This window comes from Hylaeus anthracinus, unplaced genomic scaffold (assembly GCF_026225885.1).
Source record: "Hylaeus anthracinus isolate JK02 unplaced genomic scaffold, UHH_iyHylAnth1.0_haploid 2, whole genome shotgun sequence".
NCBI classification, from domain to species: Eukaryota; Metazoa; Arthropoda; class Insecta; order Hymenoptera; family Colletidae; genus Hylaeus; species Hylaeus anthracinus.
This window is the reverse complement of record NW_026534838.1, coordinates 2,668,920-2,692,239: the sequence shown is the minus strand read 5'-3', so window position 1 is coordinate 2,692,239 and position 23,320 is coordinate 2,668,920. Positions and strand designations below refer to the sequence as shown.

At 39.2% G+C, this 23,320-nt stretch overlaps 2 protein-coding genes across 5 annotated transcripts in view; one reads left to right on the top strand and one right to left on the bottom strand.

Annotated features, from left to right (window-relative positions):
• LOC128892842 (UNC93-like protein) overlaps positions 1–5,988 on the top strand; it is a 31,099-nt gene extending 25,111 nt beyond the window's left edge. For 3 of the 4 annotated variants that reach the window (XM_054153415.1, XM_054153416.1, XM_054153417.1), the window contains exons 5-7: positions 1,228–1,387; positions 2,091–2,358; positions 4,258–5,988. In XM_054153415.1, coding sequence (XP_054009390.1) covers positions 1,228–1,387; positions 2,091–2,358; positions 4,258–4,529 — 700 coding nt within the window. In that variant the 3' untranslated portion in view covers positions 4,530–5,988. Of the gene's footprint in view, positions 1–1,227; positions 1,388–2,090; positions 2,359–3,621; positions 3,798–4,257 lie in introns of those variants that run through there. The other variant, XM_054153418.1, reaches the window with a different exon arrangement.
• Positions 4,784–23,320, bottom strand: part of LOC128892992 (POU domain, class 6, transcription factor 2) — a gene marked incomplete at its 5' end in the record, with an annotated part of 38,397 nt that continues 19,860 nt past the window's right edge. The window contains 2 exons of the mRNA XM_054153691.1: positions 4,784–9,817; positions 10,507–10,643. Coding sequence (XP_054009666.1) covers positions 9,693–9,817; positions 10,507–10,643 — 262 coding nt within the window. The remainder of the gene's footprint in view (positions 9,818–10,506; positions 10,644–23,320) is intronic.

Below are 23,320 nucleotides of genomic sequence, written 5' to 3'. Positions count from 1 at the left end.
GTCTGGGGTGGCACGCGCGGCGAGGATAATTAACCGCGATTTACTTGGGTTTGCTATACCAGCGATCGCTATCGAGGGTGAATAGAATTGAGACGCGAAAATTGTGGTTGACCGTGTTGATAATGGCGACCGCTAGGACCACGATCTCTGACGAATTAATTGGATCGAGGCCGTTGCTCGCAAGCTGCAAAACACAAAATTCCTGGTAACCGATGCAATCCAAGTTCCTAGAAATCCTTCATACGTGACAAAATACGGATGAATTATTATTCTGATATTTAAAGTCAATTTGTGAGGTTAGGAAAGCATGATTCTTATCAAACCGTATATGTTTTAATTAAAGAGAGAAAAAATTCCAATGTCTACAAGAAACAAGCGATATAACTATGAAAGAATATATGAGGAAATTAAAGAAATAAATTTTATACATATTGCACGTAGCACGAGAAAGGGACAGAACGTATTTCATATTCTCTCAGTAGGTGGCAGCCTAGCATCTAATCTGAAAAATAGCAAGGCGCGAAATTCAATAACAATATTAACTGAAATTATAATTAGAGCCAAGAATATTGAGCCTCAAATTGTGCACATGGTCGCAACGAGCATCGAACTCTACTACAAATTCAAGTTCAAGTTCGCATATTTCGAACAGTGCTTTAGAAGCTAATCACACGCAACTCTCATACTCTCCATCCAAAACTACCGTACCTAATAAAATCATGAATCACAACTCTCTGAAAAATATCCCCGTATTGTTATCGCAAAGCCGAGACCTCCTAAAATCCCTAATTACTACGATCCAGAGAATAATGGTTCCGGGCGTGCATCGTCCGTCGTTTCGCGGAGAAGCCGGCGTTATGAGAATCATTCTCATCAGAGAAATATCGGAAACCAATATGCGAGTCGCGTATGGAGTTTCCGATCACCGGAACGCACGAGTACATACAATATACGAATTTTTCTTCGGCGGGAAAACAAGAAACGAGAAAAATTCCCGTTGGCAATCGACTAAGCCGAGATATATGAGTGTCTAGGGTGGTCCGCGATCCTACGTTCCGCGTTGGATTTGCAACCGATGCGAAACGCGTCGCGTATAGGATCGTAAATCGTCGTACACGTGTAGATTGGCAAAGACCGAATGAATAGAGCGTTAATCCGCGAGTAGAATGCAATAATTAATCGAGAACGATGCGTCATGGTCTGATGTGCGTCTTGTGACACCGACAGGTACAATAGAGGGAGATCTGGTTCTGGAACAGGATTGTCTGGAATCAAGTTACTGGCCGTGACATTGAAGCTGTTGAAGGAAAAGAGTCAGCTCCTCATCTTGCCTATAATAATTTTTATCGGAGCTGAGCAAGCGTTTCTGTTCGCCGATTACAATGCCGTGAGTAAATTTAGGTCTGATTATTAAAATGCGGATTGTTATTAAAAATACCTTCCAATTAAATTCACAGCAGAAATTAATTAACTCCACTTTTTCAAAAATCTTAAATTTAAATGTCAAAGCACTTGGTATAGTCATAATTTTTCATATTTATAATAAGTTTCCTGAATAATAAAGATTAATATCATTAAACGATAAAATTCTTTTGGCCATTGAATAATAATTTATTTACTTCTCAGCTTTTCGATGTATGAAATGAACAGCTAAATTAATGAATAAAATCTGAATTACAAAATGAAATCTTTCCTGAATAATAATAATTAACGTCATTAAACGACAAAATTTGTTTAACCATTGAATAATAATTTATTTACTTCTCAACATTTTGATTTATAGAATTAATCGATTTGTGAAATGAACAACTCAATTAATGAAAATAAAATCTAAATTACAAAATGAAATTGTACTTCAAGAACTAAATGTATCGACCCTGAAAACTTTTCAAGTGTCATAATTAGACTGCGGATCTTTATCCAATAATAAAATCTTCGGAAACGTGCCTACAAAAATTGAACCTAAATAGGAATTTATTTTATTCTGCAAATATTATAACATGAACATTACTTTCAATCTTTTTTATAGTCTTAATTCCCATGGTCTACCTAGAATTTATTTAGTAATTCGCTCAAACGGTTTGTTCTAGTCCTTCGTGTCATGCGCATGGGGAATCAGCAACATTGGCTACGTGATGATCTGTTTTGGGATCACAAACGCCGTAGCTGCATTAGGCGCTGGGTCTCTAATGAAACTGACGGGACGAAAGCCTCTAATGATTTTCGCTTTCTGTCTTCACATGGGGATTTTAGTGTTCCTGTTGCAGTGGAAACCGACTCCTAATCAGACCGCCACGTTCTTCCTGATGTCTGGTTTATGGGGTATCTGCGACTCCATGTGGCTGGTGCAAGTCAATGGTAATCATCTCAAGTATCATTCCATGCCAAGTCAATCATTTCACGCCTAGAAATTCCCAACGATTCGAATATATTGCAGTTTACTGTTTCCAACATTATTTAAAAAATAGAAAAGTCCACAGTCCAAGAGAGGATTTTTTTTATTTTCTATGTAATTTAATTATAGGATTTTCGTTTTGTGCTATAATCAATTTAGTTTAAAGTTTGAGTCCAGTTGTCCTATTTAAACAATTTCGAAATCAATATTTCGATGACTTAACACGTTCACGCCGACGTGTACCACCGGTGGCTCACGCTCGCGTGGCTATCAGACGCCAGATACTACCGCGCCGCCCCGTAGCGAGAACCTCTATTTTCGTACAGACTTCACAGTGTAACTCCAGCTAAATTCCCGACGCTGAGCTCGAATTCACAAGTAATCGATTTGGCATGGAATGATCCGTGCATGATCTGAAATGTTGAGTCTCTCTCCTATCCAGTTCGCATACCAGATATAGGGTCTGCGGACAGGATTTATGTTTCAAGGATATTGTCAGTTACACGAAGGCTTTGCTATGGATTCGCTATCACATTGTTCGAAGTTTCCAAACAATGTGACAGACACTAATTAAATCTGGAGCTAAGCCGATATCAATACTGTCTGTTACATTGGTGATCGGTTGTCAAAAGCAGCAATTGTAAACTACGGAGGCTTCTTTGAAGGCTCCCTAAAACAGTCATCGTCATTTTATGTTATTAATTTAAAGAAAATTTAAAGAAGAGGATTCTCTATTTTGATTATTTGAAAAATCTTTATGCTTCCATCGCAACAACTTTTAAATCCATCTTGGATCGATAGAGACTATGGTGAGATACTTCTTACTGTTTGCTGGTAAGGCAGGAATTAAAATAATTTAAAGAATAATTTAAAAATTTTACACGAAACAGTAATCATCATTCGCTATATTTATGTTATTCTATTAATCGTAAAAGAATTGCAACCTCAGTTCCATCGTCGAACGATAAAGTGAGGGAGTTTTATTTATAAGGGTGCAAAGTCATGTAACTTGACTATAACACCTAATGTACCAGACTTGCATTTATTCATTGTGTATAATCATTTAATTCTTGTCTTGCATTACTTTATATTGACAGTCTATAACTTGAATACCTCGAAATTGCTAAACCCGTACTGTAGCTACGATGAAACATAGTTATAGCATCTGAGGGTTGAGATATTTCCCATGTTCTTACCTTTCACTGATAAAGAAGATATCCTGCTAGCATTATATCGACCGTGATATGGAAGAGTTTTTATCGGTCGACTGTGGGTAAGAGGATGCAGTTTCCTGCCTTAGCGACTGGACGAAGGTTACCTTTCATTCCGATGTACAGGCACATCTAGGTTCATCTAGGGTCACGTAGGTTCATCTAGGTGCACATAGGAGCGCAATTGGAAGATCATTCGCAAGATCATTCTCTACAGTATCAGCTGAGATGTCAATTTTATATTTTTTTTCCATTTTCTACAGTATCAGCTGAGATGCCAATTTTATCAATTCTTGCCATTCTCTACAGTACCATCTGAGTTGTCAATTTTATCATTTCTTGCCAATCTCTACAGTACCATCTGAGATGTCAATTTTACCTTTTCTTGCCATTTTCTACAGTATCATCTGAGATGTCAATTATACCAATTCTTGCAGTTTCCTAAAACTTATTAATAAAGTTAGTCGAGCATAATCATCGTCGCTTCATATAAAATTCCTACTAGCCTCAGGGTTCTCTGATTAGAGGATCCTTTTATAAAAATGCAAACCTTTTCTGACACTTGATCACAACCGCTCTAAATCACCCTATCATCTGTACCCTGCATCTGCCATCTGTCTTCTCCATAATTTCCACTGTTCACGCTTACAGCCCTGTCTGGGATACTATTCCCAGGCAAAGAGGAAGCAGCCTTCTCGAACTTCCGTTTGTGGGAGTCAACTGGCTCGGTGATCACCTACGCCTACAGTCCCTACCTCTGCACCCACATGAAGATCTACGTCCTCATGGGAATCCTCTGTCTCGGAATGGTGGGCTACGGTCTCATCGAGTGGACCGGGAAGACGGACAGAGCCGTGCCAGCATCCAAGCCCGATTTCGAGTTGGTCACGAACAGCGATCCGAATGACACTACGAAACTTTGAAGCTATGCAAACATAAGCTCCTCCTAGACGTTAGGACATCGAGCACTCCAGCGAAATAATTGTACGATATTGCAGTACTTACCGTTTCGTACAAATCCAACACAATTGAGATGTAAATATGGAGATGTAAATATATCTCTCCATTTGGCCTGATAAGAAAGTTTCGAAGACGTAGGCGTGCCTTCGCTACATAATCGCCAGGGCTTCCGTTCAAAGAGATACTGATGAATAATTTCAGAAAGTTCGGACGCATAATCGTGTAAATAATATATAATTCCGTTATACATAGAAATCATACATAAATGAGCGACGTACATAGTGTATTATGTACAGAGTCGGTGGAATGCGCAGTCAGGGCCTGAAGGTATGCAATCTTTGTGTGATTTGTACCACAATATATGTTTTTATTTTATTCTTGTGGACACCTACTAGATTTTACACAGGTATTTTTTTCGCTTAACCGCTAAGGATTCTCGTCTCCGTTCACTTTTAAATACGTAGTTTAATGTTACATCGTGTGTCTAGGTGCTAACATTCAAGCTAAAGCTACGGCTGCTTAATTTAATTGTATACTTAATGTGTTTAATTGCATTCGACTGTTCCGAGTGTGTAAATGTAACTGTGTGTAAATGTAACTGTGTGTATGCCAACGTATGCGTGTGTTACGTTGAACACGTGCCACTGTCGCAACGTATATGTTTGCGTGTGTTCTGTATGTATCGTATGCTCGTCGTTTAATGCGCTGTCACGATCAATTGTCTCCCGTCTTTAGGATCGAAAAGGCGTTAGGCGAATTCACCGACCGTTTTACGCCCGTTTGTTTCCTATTCTCGTTTCATCCACGATCGATCCTCTCACGCTGGATCTACGCCCGCATGAATAAATCGCGACGTGGAATCAATTGACCCTGCATCTTGTCATTCGCACGTGGTCAAGACTCGCCTGATTGTATTTGTGAATCGTGTTGGCTAGCTTAACCATCGTTTATGTACAATTCAAGTTCTGCAGTTCAGTTATATACTTTATAAAACGTAGTAGGAACTTTGGTTTCGCTGGGCAATGTTTCAGAAGCAGTTTCCTCTTGTTTCGCTTGCAAACGAAAAAAATTCCGCCTTCCCGTGGTTCGTCGTCGTCGTTTTGTTTTTCTTCTTCTTTTTCTCTACTTTTCCATTTTTTCTTTTTCGTGTGTCCGTCGTGTATTTTGTTTCCGTTCCGTATTTTCTTTTCCTCCTGGTAACGTTATTTTTCACCGCGTACTTTTGGACAGCCTGAACAAGTGATTTGGCCGGAAACTGTTATAAAACATTCGCCCGTGGATCTATCTTCCTTAGAAATATGACACTCACGAATACAATTCACGATTTTTTTTTTTTTGTGTGTAATACTCATGTTTATATTTCCGTAATGATCTATTTGAATATCAATTTCACGAAGAAAATACACAAGATTCGTAAACTTTTCTCTCTCTCTTTTTCGTTATTCAGTGCTTCGCTCTCTCTCTCACATTGTTTTTGTCATTGTTCGTCCGCGAACATCCGCTGCGCACGCGTCATTCTCAACCCCCGCCCTCTTTATTTTCTCTCGTATAACAAAATTTTATAACCGGAATATCTCTGTACAAACGTGTTTATTTTTTCTCGCCACATTTTTATTTAAAAATGACAACTTACCCCCTCCCAATCCCCAGTACTCAAAATTTTGAATTTTTAATAGTATCCCCGCCCTTCAACCCTCCCCTTCTCCTCCTCATCCCTCCCCCGGAACCGTGCCGCCATATTCGCTCGTATGCTACTACACCGTGTCATCCACTTCTCGCCTTTTGTTCTGTAATCGTCTTTCTTATTATTTCTTTTCTTATTTTTTTTTTTAAACTTTTGTTCGTTTTGTATATCTCTTTCACAATGTGCTTCGTTAGGAACAGATCACTTTGCTCGCATCGTATCGTAACGGTAGGAGTAAAATACATACCTTAAAGTACGCGTGTGTAATTTACCTTTTTTTCATATTTTTTTTTTGTTCATTACCCTTAGAAATTTATCTCGTTAAACCATGTAAATTTTCATTCCCATGAATCGTCGTAGCTGTTCGCAGCTATTACGATATTAAAAGTATTAGTAGCTTTTATTTAATATTACAGTCCCTAGGTGTCTCCTTAATATGTACACGCTACCCTCGCGCTCCTAGCTACGTTTCGGTAAGGATCTCGTGGTTAATATCGTCGAGTCGACCGCGATTGGTAGTCGGAGGCCACGCCTCCCGCCTCCGGACGCGTCGGGCGCGAATCGAGAGCGTCCACGCGCGAAAGGGAGGGCCTAAAGCCGCCGGTGGGGGTGCAAAGCCGCGCCCCCTTTCTCCGATGACCTCGAACGACCACTCGACGTCGTCTGGCTGCAGTTATCGTGTAATGATTAGCTCGATACAACGGGAAGGGTAGTTTCGGATAGTACATTCTGTTTATGTGTGTGTGTATATGTGTGTTATTTTTTTCTCTTATACGCACAGTCATATGTGGTAATTATTTAATCGAGTTTGAAATATCGAAGAAAATCGTCGTGTTATGAGAGATGGGTGTCGCCTAGAGTATCGTTTATTACACAAGAAGGAAAATGTCCGAGAGAACGTCGGTGGCGCGCTATTTAAACGACTATTTACCTTCAGTTAGACGCGTGAAAGAAAGAACTTCTTACTTAAGCGGGAACGCATTCAAAGAAACGCTATTATCACTATCGATTACCGGGAGTACATGACTAATATCGTCAATCGTGGTCGATATTTAGCTTGAATAATCGCATATTCGCTCGCACGTCGAAAGAATCATTCCTCTGGATGCGTAAATATGGAATTCGTCCGCGGAATTGTGGAACTAGCTCGTCCATGATCGTCGCGTGGCCCCGCCCACAGGTTCGAACGTTCGAATCATCGATTCGAATCGACGCCCCTTAGCAGTGAACGCGTGATTCATCGGCTCGAATTAGTCTGCGTTTGTCGCACGACAAATTTGCAACCGAATCAGAATCGTACAACATTTCTGCTCGTTGCATGTGATGCGTGTATTAGAACGCATTTATTATAAACAATTTGTATAGGGTGACTCGAATGAAATTGCCCAGATTGGACGAATTGAATTCAACTGGATTACTCAATGTCGCTTCTGCCGTTGCAAATCAAGCTTAGAGCAATATTTACTCCTTGTTAGCTTCTTCCGTTAGATGAAGGATAGAAAGCAGATTTGCAAGTTCTGTATGACCGTGGGGGCGGAGTAAAGAGATAAGAGGCGGCACGGGAGGGCGGAGCGTGGAGACTGGAGGGCGTGGCCAGTGAGTGTGGTGGGGATAGCCTCTCGTCAGCGACTTCGAGCGGCCAATTGATTCGGTTCCGACCAAGATGCAGGTCAGCGCTTTGAAACTCATATTAAAGGTGATTCTAATCCATTCGAATCATTGGTATTTAGTTCCTGCTTTAATTGGAACCTGCGTGTCTCCAATTAAAGGGCAAATTGGATTAATTGATTCGGCTACAAACTCCCCGCGACAGACGGGGACACGTTCAGTTCGAAACCTCGATTCAATCACCAGCGGGCATGTAGATCGAACATTTAGGAACGAAAGATGCGTAAATGTTTAATAGGTATACCTCGTATATGGCAGATTATTACGGACTAGTGTTTCCTTTTTTCTTCTTCCTATCCTGCAGAAACCTCGATCGCCTTTTACATTCCTTTCTTTCTGGTTCGAATACAATTTTAAGAGCTTCAGGAGGATCCTTACGATCGCAGTATACTTTCAAAATCGTTATTGCATTTAATTTTACTCGCTACAGATTTCTTCAGTTCCATTTCTTCGTTTTTCTTTACACCTTTACCGTTCGCCTTTCCTTTTCCTTTTTTTTTTATTCTTTTTCTTTTTTCGTTTAGCAGATCTCGAGATACACGCGTAATTTACAGACGAGCACACCCAGAGAACAATACGGTTGGAAACAGTTTAACGAAGCCCCGTAAGAAAAATGGTCGTTCGATCGACAAAGAACAGAACTAAATTGGTACGATCGTCATAAACGATATCGGCGGTACTGTAAAACATTTCCGTTGCTATTTCCTCGACAAATGAATTGTATCCTTGTGTGTATATATATTATCATGTATGTGGCATGATGAACGTGGTGGTATTGAGTTGATACTGTTGTTCTCGTTGCTTCATTTCTGTGTTCAGTGGACCCACTGTCCATCCTGTGATTCCTTAATTCTGGATGCATTCTTCGGATGAGGATAACCTCGTTCCGTCAAGATCATCATACGTTTCGTACGATCCTCGTTTGTGCTTCGTCCTCTTTGGACAGATGATTCTCGGTAGATGGAAGCTTCTCAATTGTTTTATGAACTAGTATTATCTGTGCGATTACTTGCGGAATTCCTTACCCTAAATTGACGAATCGAGACGCAGACGTGATAATTGCTGCCCGATCGACCAGTCGCGCACGGTCGTAGCCCATGAGAAATTTCTCTCGAATATCAAAAGGATAAAACGCGGCGAACACCCGGAAAGAGGTCACTCAGGGGCTCGCAAAATTTAAAACTCTGTTTTACCATGGGCTGGTATTCGCGTACCATTCGTCGGTGTGTAAGGATTCGTTTACCGTACGTCGGTAGATAGGTAGCATCGGTTGGTACCTAATCGACTGTCGATAGGAAGGCGACCTACGTTTTCTACCGTCGATAAACCCGTTCGGACTCGCGATTTTCGATGCGATCAGACATCGAACGAGTCGAAGAGGACTGGACAGAATTATCAATACCCGTCGCTCGACTCCTGTACATCACATATTCGTAGATTAAAATTATTTACAGGTGGGTCTCGTATACGCCTGAAAATCACATTGATCTTTACGCCGACCGGGGGGGTTACGGCGCGTGTTTTTAAAAATTCAAGCCCGGCGCTGGCTGAAAAGCATGAATTTTTAAAGTGTTCCCTTAACGCACCGATTAATCGTAATATTTCAATAATACGACACTTAGACTCGGTTGTCTTCCTTTTAGGGAAGGGAATCTGATGTCCTAGGTGATCCAAATCTCGTGGAATACTTCTGTTCAACGTGTGATCGAGTCCTTAAAGCTTTTCTTGCTCACTGTTTCCTTTCTTGGGACGAATTCCGCTGCGGGCTGTTGCTTTAGTGGATAGTCTTCGACATCATCCGCGCGGCGTTCTTCTGAGCTTGCCTCTTGTTGCAAAACCAAATCCTTATCACCTCCCGATCGTATCCGAGACGATGCGCTAATGTTGTGACATCGTTACCTGGAAATTAAATAGACCAAAATTAATTGTGAGACACGAATGAATATTTATAATTTACTATTTCCTTTATGCAATGCTTCTTTTTCCTTTTAGAGTGTGATTATGCTACATACACATGGCCAGTGGAGAATATCAAGGAAACTATTTTTATTTAACTGGTTGCTTAAGGAGATCCACTAACTTTAATATAATATTGCATATCGCTTTAGTGAAATGTTAAAATCTGATACACATTAGGCAAATGAAGAATGTTATTATAGATAAATGTAGTCTGACAATCAACTCCATCATAGTATCATTTAAAATATTAAATATACTATTGCTTGAGTGAAACGTCCAATCTGATATACATCAGACAAATGAACGTTATTATAAATAAATGTAGTCTGACAACCAACTCCATCATAGTATCATTTAATATTCTTTATTAACCTTTGTTATTTTCTCCTGTATACCCTGCATCAACTAAAGAAGTGTTCGATATAATATTGCCTAAATTCTATTTTATTTTCTGTTACTGCCTTCCAGGAAAATATATTTATATTTCAGCAGGTTTCTTAATATCGAATTTGTTACAATAAGAATTTTTCTTTTCGGCTGATTACTCGAGTCGATTACCATGCTATCTAGTACGAGCGCAAGGAAGAGCGCAGCAAACGCTATTATGTAAATGGAAGAAGAAACGTTACCACTAGGATGAGTCTGTAAGTCGAAGTGAGCGTTTAGCTGTGCCAGGGCCTGCGGGGTGAACGAAGTTCGTCGTTTTCGCTTCTTGCTGGGTTCCACCCCGATGAAATCCGTCAGATGATTCGCCCCGCTTTTGTACCTGTAATCACGCAGACTGTTTCCGCTCAGGTTCGACAAAACTTGCTCTCTCATCGATAGACTGTTTTAATAAATCAAATCGACCAAAGAAAAATCGCAGGAGGCCTTGGACAATTTTTATTCATAGAATATTCATAGAAAAATTCATAGATGTTTTGATTATTATTCGAGGGGATGGAATGAGAAGAAAATCTGTTCGCAAGTTAAGCTCTATTCGTAGATTTATTTCTGGGAGTCACCCTCGAAAGGAGTGCTTAGAGTACCTGACTAGAATTTTCAATCGCTTGAAACTTTAAAGTGGAGCATCTAACACAATATTGCCACTCTCTACCTACGTTCTATTTTTAATTCTTTAAAATTACTGCTTAAAAAAATGTCATGTTTTGTTATCTGGTACCTAAATATTATAATTACTCCATGTTCTTCAGCAAACTCAGACATTTTCTTTCGCAACATGAGTATACGAATCTTATAAACTGAGAGAAATTCGTTTAATTTATTCATATGCGAGTAAAAAATCGTTCAACTCGGAATTGATATACTCTAAAAAATCCGTATTGATTTCCTAGAAATGAATTTCTAGAAAAGACTTCAATTTGGATCAATTTACCCAGTGCTCTATTTTCCTCTGCTATAGCCACATTTTAAATATGCATTCTATCAACGTGAGATAGAAAAATCTAGAGAGAATGTATCACAACTTTTTGTGTTACGCGACGTTTAATCAGGGCCAGCAAATGTCCCGCGACAATCATAATTAAAAGCCAATGTTTCAGTTCCTAAAGATGACAATTCCTAACGATAGAAGAACTCTTACCGAACATTAGATATTCATTCGATATCGTCAGTGGTTTGATTTAGAATTTTCGAAGACGATCGTATATCCTTGCTATGTATGCAAATTTGTATTTTTATAGCAAACTGTATTATTTTGAAGTTAGAACTCTTGAAATTTGGAATGAGTATATTGGTTCAGTTGACTCAAACGATTGTTTGAAATATTAATGATTCAGTCTTTCCTAGGTTAAGGATATGTATGTATTCAAATTTGGCGGATTTTTTTGTTGCCACTGCCACCTGTCGATCTTGGCGTGTAATGCTATTGTCGCGCATGCTCTAGCGCGAAGTTAGTCACGTGACTGTGTTGCCGCGTAAAAGACAGTCTATATTATTGCGTGTGCTAGTGTCAAGAAAGACGTACAATTTTCTAAGAATTATTCCTAAAATTACCCATTATCATTAAATTTCCAGAGCTTGGACTTAAAGAATTTTACTTCTTAACCTCTAAAATGTTTAGATTGCACAGTAAAGAAAATTCACAAACAAGACCTGACGATACAAACATGTTTGTAGTAACATCTCCTTTGAAATGATCAACTAACTGTATAAGAAAGTCTAAAATAAATGCCAGATGTCCCCAAATAAGTTTTTCATTACGAATACAGAAAAGTTGTAGTCAACGTGTGAAGTTTATTCGTGTACCTATTTATAAACGAAGCATTTATTTGGTCCAGATAAATTTCTGTAATAGACATAACGGGTGAGAATATTTACAGGACCGACTGTAGACACACAAACCTACTTTATGGGCTGAAGGCTGCAATTAGCAGCGAACGAAATTCTAGTTAACGTCGTAGCGAACGCTTAGTCGTCGTCCCGCCCTCCAGAAAAACAGAAATCAGAACACGTTCGCCGATTTCGTCGAGAAAACTCAATTTCCATCTCACGCTGGGCGCAAATACGCCCCTCCCGATCATGCTCTGATCAAATATTAAAACAAAACACGCCTGTCGGTCGTCTGTTAACTCGGCAAACTTCCTCCGCATCGAAGCGTCGCGAAACTGGAACCGGAACATCGTAAACAGAAGTGTTCGTCGCGGGAGACCGCCCTCAACCTCGACATTCATCTCCACTGGTTCGCTGACCGATCCAGCTGCCCCTCTTCCACGTCGAACAAAAAAAGGCTGGCAACGTTTTCACGTTTTCACGCAGAATTTACCACGTTATTAATCCAACGAAACTTTGTAAAATTGCTTTGAGATTGACGGTCGAGTGTTTCGGAAAAAAATTTGAAGAGCGAAGAAATGATCGCTAAATGATTTTAAGATAGAGTATTTTGAATATAGAATAATACAGAGAGCTGGTGGCGCTTTGTAGGCCGAATTTTGTTTCTGCGGACGACTTGAAAGGGAAATCTGATATTTTAGGTTAGGTTTGGTGTTGTAGGTTAGCTTTGATATTTTATGGCGCTGCCAACCGTTCATCGTTATTGGTATCAGAAATATTATGTAAAACACCCATAGACATTTTTATACGTACAAGATTCTATCAACAATTAATACAACACTGTTTTATGTATGTAAAAGGCACCACGCCATATGGTGTGCGTGTTTGATAAGATTTACTTGAGTCACGAAGCCAAAGGGAGACTAACATATACGCACATACATCCATACACATGTTCATATGCGCAGAATTGGTTCAAGAATGAAATGCAACGAAGCTTAAATACTAAATGAATTTTTGATAAACAATTCCTAGGATGTAAAGGGTCATAGAATCCAACATACATGGTGATACACATATTCAAACATGTACAGACCTCTGCAATTATTATTTTTTGAGAATATGGGAGCATCATGGCTCTTACACTGGTGCTCCCCTTTTTTAAAAATATAATAACAATTCCTCAAAAACAAGACATCACACCAAACCTTTTGAAAGTTTGACAAACCACATCTGACAATTTCACAAGCAACTATTTAACCCTTTGCACTCTGATGTCCCACAAATTTTGATAGTGACACCACTGCATAAATCCTTTATGTTTGCAGTGGCGTCGACTCTTCAAAAAGACTATAATAATTTATACTCAAGTCCAATAATACCAAAAAAGATACATCTTCAAAGTTAAACTATTTTACGTAACACAATGAACTATTTCGTGTTCCTGTTCACACATTCACAGTACAAAGGTTTAACTATTCCGAATTCATCCCCGAGAAACATAAAAAGAACATCCCTCCAAAAAAGCACAAAGGGTTTGAAAATTCCACGTTCGTCAAACTTCCGAGCCGGGAATTAAAATAAAAACGAAAGTGTAGGGGATGTTTACGAGACGTTCCCCTCCCTTCCTGCTCGATTGGCGCCCGTTGCTCCCACCCTTTGTCCAGGGTAAATTTCCACGGAGGGCATCGCGACGTCCGACGGCTCGCAAATGAAATTAGCGATCGAAGCGTCGCGGCGCGTTCGAAAAAACCTCGTGACCGTAAACAGGAGAACTTCCGCCGGGAATCGCGGGTAAACGAGCCGAGCGAAGGGGTGGAAAGGGTGGTCGGGGGGGGGGAGGGGGGGTGGCTCGAGAGCGGAGGGGAAGGGACGCCGGGCGTCCCGACGCGGGGGCGGCTCGGGTAGATGCCGCTGTGGGATTTATGTTTTTAATTTAACTCCGTATGACCAACTGTCGAGCTCCGCCGAAAAAAGTGCAGGCCGAGCCATTAGCATCGCGCGGTGATATTTCGTCGAATCCGCGAAAACAATATGCTAATGGAGAACCGGGCGAGCGCGAAGAACCGATGACTCCGAACCTAGGGATGAGTTCGGGCGGGGGATAGAACGAAGCAACGGGTACGAGAACCGGAAGGGTGGAGTGGTTCGCGATTAAACATTCGTCTTCGTTTGTTATTTAACCCTTTGTGCTCGATATTTCAGCTGGAATCGAGCGGGCAACTCAGATTTATCGAATATTTCACGGACTCCTCGTATAGATAATATTGTTACGATGTTGGGCAGGACTCTAAATATTTTAGTGTACCAAGGACAAAAATATCCAAAGAAATATAAACAAGAATTAAGAAGACACAATCTTTTAAAATATACGTTCAATGCTGGATGGTGTTTATAATTATTGTTAGATGTGAGAATTAGTTATTCTAATTGTAAATCATTTCGCATTTATTTTAATTACAATGGCTTTTGGCTAATATCCATTTAAATTTATCTACTTTAGTTACACTAAAAAGTATTTGAATAATGTATTTATAGTTTGTAGAACGTCAAAAATATTTTCAACAAACATAAACGATTAAAAGTTTGTTGAGTGGCCTTCTATCGCTTTTCTGAGATCAAAGGAGCATCCCTGCCAAAGTGTCACAGTTGTTCCCTCTCAAACTGTCACTGGGCTACTCCCTTCAATTCCTGACATTACTGACTCAGTACATTTTCTCATTGAAGGAATGACATAATGAACAATGTAATAACAATGTAAAAAAATAAGCAATGACATAATTAACCTTAAGAATATGCATTCAATCCCATTCTGTGTCATTTGAGTAAATCCAAATACCAGCTCGACGAAAATAAAAAATTTGTTTAATTGACAGGAAAAGCTTTTCCCCTATGCAGTTTCTGTATCGATTCGCGTCGGTGGTATGTAATTGAAATTAATTGTGTGGTGATTACATTTTTTCTACATGCGAGCTTTGTTTTCGACGGTGGACTGTTTATTGATAGCGATCGCGTCGGCGGTCAGAAAGGCTGATTAAATTTCAGCGCAGTGCAAACCAGAAAGTATTGATTCAAGCCATAAAGACGTACCGAAGGATACGTCCAATAAACAACGATTAAAAGAGAAGAAACAATAATTTTTTATGCAATGGATTCGAAACAAAATTAACACCCTTAGGGAACGTCGCAAAGTAATGAAAGAGGAATTACTAAGAAGGTGAACAAAAATTGAAAATTAAAATGTAAACAGATATAAATATAAGTACAATTGCATTAGTATCAAGGATGTTCAATGACAATAATTTTCTATGCAATTGATTCGAAAAAAGATTAACACCCTTAGGGAACGTCGCAAAGTAATGAAAGAGGAATTACTAAGAAGGTGAACAAAAATTGAAAATTAAAATGTAAACAGATATAAATATAAGTATACTTGCATTAGTATCAAGGACGTTCAAAATTATACAAATTTTCTAATTGCAACCTGCAACTCTAATCCTCGTAACGTCTTAAAATCAAATCAAGAGGTCTTCAAAGCCTCACAATAAAAATAAATGAATCCCTGTAGCACGGTGTATCTTTGACAACCACTCTCGGCCGTCACAATTATCCTCTACCGATTCAACGAAATACAAATTCAAACGGCACGAAAGCGTCACAATTCGATGAAACGGTCCGTCGTCAAAAGACTTCAATAGAAAGTAGAAGCGATCGTAGCTTCCGATTCGAGTGCCACCGACGTCAAAGCGTTACGAATTATAATAGATTATAATAAATTCCTCCGTCGAATGCCGGGTAAGGCCTTCGAAAAAGAATCAAAGTACTCGGCAAAAGGTAAGTATTTAAAGAGCGGAGGACACGCGAACGGCGAGGCTAAACGCGCGCCAGATGCTTTCGAGAAGCGATTGTAAATATCGTAATTGCTTCCTTTGAGTTAATTTACAATGGGCCGCACTTTCAATAATCTTAATAAACCTGCGGCTCGAAGAGAAAAAAAGGAAACGCTATTATCGGTCGTGTGTTGCGGTACAGGTGAGAAAAGCCGCGGAAAGGTGGGGAAGTGGGAGGGAGGAGAACGCGTTGGAGGGTTAGCTGGAGCACGTATACACGCACAGGTGAGAAGCCAAACGAAAAAGAGAGAGGAACGAAGGGGAAGGGGGGACGGACATGGTTAATGGCGGATAAGGACGCCGCTAAACGTGTTCGTGAGGTTTAATCCGCGAAGTTCACGCGGCGAAACGGGAGGGCGAGGGATCGGGTAAAAAGAGAGAAATTAAACGGCATCGGGAAAGAGGTGTAATTCACTTGCTGCAACAATTAGGCAACTTGCTTCGCCCATGTTTTGATGTTAGCGATTTATTTTTGTAGGGAGAAATGCGGACAGAAACTGTTCCGGCGTTTTTAAGATAAAGTAAATTATTATTTATTAAGTTTTACTGATTCGGTGCTGGAAAGGATTGTTCGTCTTTTAGGAGTCGATGTCAGATAAAGTTTCTACTAAAATGTTTAGTAGAAATTTGTACAGTTTGTGCAATAAATATTCGTACCCTTTTTATGAGAGAAATTTGTTTAAATTATATAACAGGTTATATATGTACATATTTATTATAGAAAATTTATTTAATAAAATTTCTTCAATAGCATGTAGAGGGTACGAATATACACATATGGGGCTGGCTGTATTTTCTAACTTTTTTTGATGAAAGTTTTTAAAAAGAAAACTCTGAAATAATTATTTCTACCGTGAAACATTATTGCGAAGAAGAAGAATTTTATAACTTCGATCGAAACGAAAAATCTTTTTAAAATGATTAAAAAGTTGAAAGTGTCGGTACAATATATTTTAAAAATAACACTGCTTAAAAGCAACGGAGCTCGTCTACGATCGAACGAATAGCTGCGTCACTGTTGCCGCAAATGATCGATATGCATATATTTAAAAACAGATTGCTCAAGACCCCGCAGCCTATTTACAAACCAAACTGGACTGGGCACGCCGAAAGTGCGCTTAGTCACTCGACTCGTTTCGTCACACCGCAACTATTTCCTTTAAATCCCTCGCGGGATCAACGGAATAAATCAGCTAATCGAATATTTATTAGAAACTCCTTACGGCTGGCATTAAACGAGCACACCTAAATGCTTCGGGCACACGTGTACACGTTCGCTTGGCAGGAGAACGGAGAACGCGGAGAGGTCTGGGAAAGAGACCAACCGAGGATGACGAAAAGTGCAACTACTTGCAAAGAAAAAACAAATGTAACGTCAGAGGATGAAATGTGGGAATGTTAAATAAATACAGTTGGTATGGTGGTTCCTTGGAGCACAACAAGATGAAGTATAATACGTGTTGAGTTATTTAATGATGTGAAAGTGGTGAGGTAGATGGAGATAGAATCAGAGACATTATGGTTCAGAGACGCTATGACTCAAAAATAATATGGGTCAAAGACACTATGGCTTAAAGACACTATGGCTCAGAGACACTATGAGCTCAGAGACACTATGACTCAAAGACACTATGGTTCAGAGACACTACGATTCAGGATACCCAGTACATTTTCAGACACTGGATGATGAGACACTATAGGTGTGGATACCCATATAGGAATAGAAAGTGAAAGAGTCAGGCAGTGATGGAAAGCAAAGTATAGAATCATCTGTCAACTAAAAAAAGATACTCAAGACTCAAAAGACTAGAAAGACTCAAGGACAAGTCAAACTAGTGATAACTATCTTATGACAGATGGAACCAGTGAGAGTCAAGTAGAACTATGACAAGGTAAATAAAAGATAAAGAATTCCAAGTACACCTAGAAATTGGTAAATAGAAGGGATAGAGACAAGAATAAAAACAGGGAGTGACAGGTTGAGCTACGAACAGTCGAGCATAGAATCAAGTAAAGCTTTACAGTGATAGGTAGAACTAGGAATAGAGAGAGCGACATGCAGGCCTACAGAGACAGAAAGTGAGTGGAGCCACGATTGAAACTAAAAAGAGAGGATGGGTGACTGTTAAAATCAGAGAGAAACGTGTAGCAATTGAAAACTAGGGATGGATAGAGATTGACGGGTAGAATTAGGGAGACACAAAGAATAGGAAATGAAACTAAAAACCGTGGACTGAAAGATGAATAAGGATGGATTTTCGCAGTGACATATATACAGGTTGTTCAAAGCATATCCGAAATCTTGTTATATAAACTCCACTGGTGGCACCATTTATTGAAGCAGGATGCGACGCAGGTGTGTGAAGCAGGTGTCGTTAACCGTGGCGCCACAAAAGACGATAAGTGACGATTGAGTAACATGTTAAGCCATTAATGTGCGCTACTTTCTGGCTTCACAAGGTGCTAGAGCTGTTCGCGATGTTATCATGATTCGACTCTTTACTTTCTAATTTGCTCGAAAGTCAGAAACACTGTCAGATATCTGATGAATTTTAAGGGTTGAGATGAGCTTCATACTTTGATGATCTTTCACAGAGGAAGAGTATGCTAAGAGGACAAATAGCACCAGACAGAGAAACAAAGACAGAGAAACAAAGTTGGTTTGGTTGTTTATTTTATAATGCATTGGACATATTTTTCGCCCATGGTGCACTTATCGTGTACATTTTCTTTTTACATAACATCTTTGTTTTTATTATCTAAATCTTTTCCATTCTTGAATTTAAACCACAGGCTCTCGATGCTTTTTATTTTAACCATACCCTAAAGCCATACCCTTTTGACAATCCTAATAAACATTAATATTACTTAAAATAAATACACCTATATTTGTAGCAATAATTGAAACACTACAGTCAGTCCCATAAATATTTGTACCCTCTATGTTTATTGAAGCTATGTGTTTGATGTTTCCAAGTAAATCTTTCATTATATACATACAAATATAAAGTTTATCCGTGTGCATATTCATAACGAAACATTCATTTGAAAACATCGAGCCTATTATTTATTTAGACAAACTTCTTGAATAGAGGGTATGAATATTTATAAGACTGACTGTATATACAGTGTCAAGAATGACTCCTGATCAATCGCCCGCCGTGTTATCTGGTAAAAATTCCGTGGCGAATTCAAAGAAACGTACCCCCGAAGGGGAAGCCCCGACGTGGAAGGATTACGAGCCGACGCGGCAGTCGCGTAAACCGACTAACTATTATCCGAGCGACTCGATGACGGTTAAGCGCGGTCATTTCTCTTTCCACGAGCGGAGCCAGCAACAATGACCCATCCCGCATTCTCGCGGCGTAGAGCTAAGCGCGACCGTGCCGGCCGCGTCCGGGAAAAATGAAAGCGGCTAGTTTATGCGGTGCACGTGCACGATTTATCTGCCGAGTAATTAAACTGTGGACTAATTAAAATCAGGTTTCTGATGTACCCCTCCTGCCTGCCCGTCCCCCACCCCTCGATCCCCCACCCATTGGCGCACCCGACATCGCCTCGCCGTTCCCCACGATTCCTTCGTTTCTTCGCCTCCCAGTGGAAGCCTCCTCTTCTTACTTTTACTCTCGCACCCACGCGTTACCACGTAAACGATAATATTCGAGCGTTTCTCTTTCGGACTCCGCCACTGTTCTGGCCTCCATCTGTCTCCTCCTTCGTCCATTTGTCTCCTGTCTATTTCTCCCTTCGTGATTCTACCTGTCCCTCCATGGGACCCAATCCCATTGTTTCTATGTTTTATACTCTGGATCTGTATTTATTTGTCTCTCCCTGCTCCTGAATTTTAGTGGCCAGGGTATTGGTTCGATCTGTATCTACTTTGTTCTGCATTCTACTCTGTGTATCTATGTATGCGTGTCACTTTCTACTTTTGAGTACTATTCTGTCACGGTATAGGTCGAAGGGTCATAGCAATTCCCTTTGTAATTGTCACTCGGTCAACACTACCAATTCCCGACACTGTTGACTGTTCAATTTATTGGTTTATTTATGAACAATAATTGAGAGAGACTTCTTTCCAGGACTATTTTACAAATAAATATTTGTAAAATGGAAATAGTAAGGAATGGAAAGGATTCGCCATGGACCTGCCAGTAGAATTCGTTAATAAGACTACCTAGCAGGCCCGTGTAGACGCCGGGATGTTTGAGATCGGTTGGGAATGACTTATATATGAGGTCCCTTAGGTGGGATCGATCTCTTGTGAGAAACGCGAAACGCGCGGTGTCACTCTAGCGGCGAGGACAGGAGTTATCGCCACAGTGTAATAGGTGCAGAATGAAAGTTCTAACGGGAAGCAACTACATGAAATCGTGTACACAAAATAAAATGAAACTTACTAACCGAGGTAAAACGATCACGTGTGTTACACAGGAAAGTGTACATACAAAATTAAATTAAAAAACTCTCAGTAGTAATTCTTCAAACTTTTCAATATTTTCAGATGCATGTAACTAAATCATTTTGTTTTCTTATTAGAAGCACATGAAATTTAACCCATTCACTGCTAGACAAATTTAAAGCGTTTTGCCTTGGGAACTTAATTTTAATAAAGGCATGTAATCTAGGTTAATATTTTGATAATAAAAAGTGATGTCAAATTTAACGTTTCAAAAAGAAAATTTACGATCTTCTTTTGCAATAATTCGTGACTCGAAAGGCTATAAAGTTGAGTAATTGCAATCAATATGAACTGCGAGACATTTCGTACTTGGTGGTAAATAAATTAAACATGGTATCAGAAATCTAAGAAAAATCCCTAAACACTCTAATTCCCAGTAAACCACCAAAAGTATCCAACAATTTATTCCAGAAACCTGCTACGATTCTATATTAATTCCTCAAAGCTTCCCCTAATCGACAGAAATATTTCTCCAACGCCTAAAAATTCAACGTCAAAAAACGTAGTTAAATCATGAAAACTTTCCCTTTCCATCGAGCCGATAGCGTTATCAAGGAACGAATCATTTAAACGGGATCGTTTCGAGCAATAATATTGGCTGGATGACGCGCCGGTGCCGGAGCGAAGGTGTTAATGTACAGTCAACAAATCATTTTGTTCGTTTTGGGAAAATCTGTTGATGCTGCGCCGCGGGAATGCGGAATGGGTCATTGTTGCCGGCTCGGCCGCGGAAAGAGAAATGACCGCGTGCTCCTGTCATCGAATCATCCGGTTCACGGTCGGGATACATGCTGCGTACGTCGATACGGTACCCTATATGTTTTTTCCATACATAGTTATATACTTTCCGCGCTTTTGCCGGCAATAAAACGCCCGTCACTGGTGAAATCGAAACCATAAACCCTGTTAGGCATCAGCGGCTCGTAAAATTCACGCGATAGTCGCACTTAGATCGCGATACCAATTAAAGGTATATCGTTTACTGGTAACGGTATAAATCTGAATACATAATTAATCGGCGTGGAAGCGCGATAAACACAAATTTACACTCGTCCTTTTCCGGAGGGAATAACTGACCAGGTTCTAAGCAACTTACGTACATGGGAAGAAATTGAACCTGGTTTTGGAGGAGGTCAAATATAAATTGAAACACCAGTAAACGCGATAAAGATAGATTTACGCTCCTTTCAGAGGAAATAAACCGTTAGGTTCTGCAAATTGCATGGAAAGAAAAGATAATCAAAGCTGGAGTGTTTAATGTAATATATAAATCTGAATATTTAATTATTCGCTCGACAGTGAGTTAAACGTTTACACTCAGAGAAAATGAACAGTTAGGTTCTAGGAATTTTCTCCTTCTGGAAAAAATAAATCGCGCGGTTCAATAAATTACGTAGAAAGGAAGGAAAATTGAACTTAGATTCCAAGGAGAATTTAGAGGTAAATAGAAATCTGAATACTTAATTATTCGCTGGCCAACGGGATAAACACACAGAGAAAATGGCTCATTATGGAGCGTTTCGCGTGCAAATTGCGTAAAACGAAAATAAAATTAAACTTGTAAGAAAGTATAGCCTAAGAGTTAAAAAAAAAAAAGAGTGATATTAAGTATTTCCTGGATTCCTGTGGATTTTTCTACATTATACAACTAAAATGTCGTATTTAATGGCTGGGAAATTATTCACTTATTAACGTATGCTGCAAGAAACGGTGAATTTTTAAATTCCTCGTTAGAAAGTCTGTTCTTAGAGTTGGCTGTCTTTTTGTAGAATTTATCATCTATGATATATGATTTAACATTTTTCATCGAATCCTGTTTGCGTGGGTCATTTTATTCTGAGAAAGTCGCCAAGGAATCTAATCAAGCAATAATTTGTAGAATATAGCATTGCTGGAATCTTGTGCAAGTGTTAATTGTTGCGAATGTAATTTATTGCGAAGTGTTAGAAATTTAGGATTCATTAAAATTAGCTGATTGATTTTATAGCTAATTTATTTATTTCTTCGCCTCTAATTGCATAATTCCCACTCGCTCAAATAATCATAATTCATAAACGTTTAGAATCTAAACTTTAGGTGATGAATTCAAACTCTATACTAATTTATTTCATGTAGAGTTTGAACCAGTTTGAACGAATTAGATATTTGAGTAGCATTATTTATTTAACGTACGTTGTACGTTTATTTTTGAATACGCGCGCAACATTGCGTACTCAACACCTCCGTGAGCAATAAGTAGTTTCGTGTGTAAAATTCTCAAATCACGCTGATTAACACACATTCGCCACAAAGATGCTTTTCCAGGAAAACAAAATGATTTCCGTTTCAGGCTAACAAGCCGCCAACACAGCACAACAACCTGAAGCAAATCTTTCTAACACAGCAGGCCTATCAAGCTACTTCGTTTCTGCATAAATTTAACCTCCTATCGCAGCGTTTCTCAAACTGGAGGACCATGGTAAATTCAATTGGGCCTCTTCTTTCGAGGTAGAGATAGAATTATTTCAAAATTCTTGTCATACCTTGTCTTAACCTGAATTTCAAGAACAATAATGAGAGTTGATGTTAAATAATTTTTGTGAGATTCATTGTACCGTTATTTATAAATATTTATTAATTTTTGCCATATTTTTGTGCAATATATATACGATTCTATGAGAATTGTTAAAATTACAATTTTTAACAGTTTCAGATTACGCTAAATAAATATTGAATTCTACCCAAGAGGATCTAAATAAGTAAATAATAGAGTAAACAATAAATAATTTGTCTTATTTTCGTGCAATGACTTATAACAAGTCCAAACTACACCAAACCATT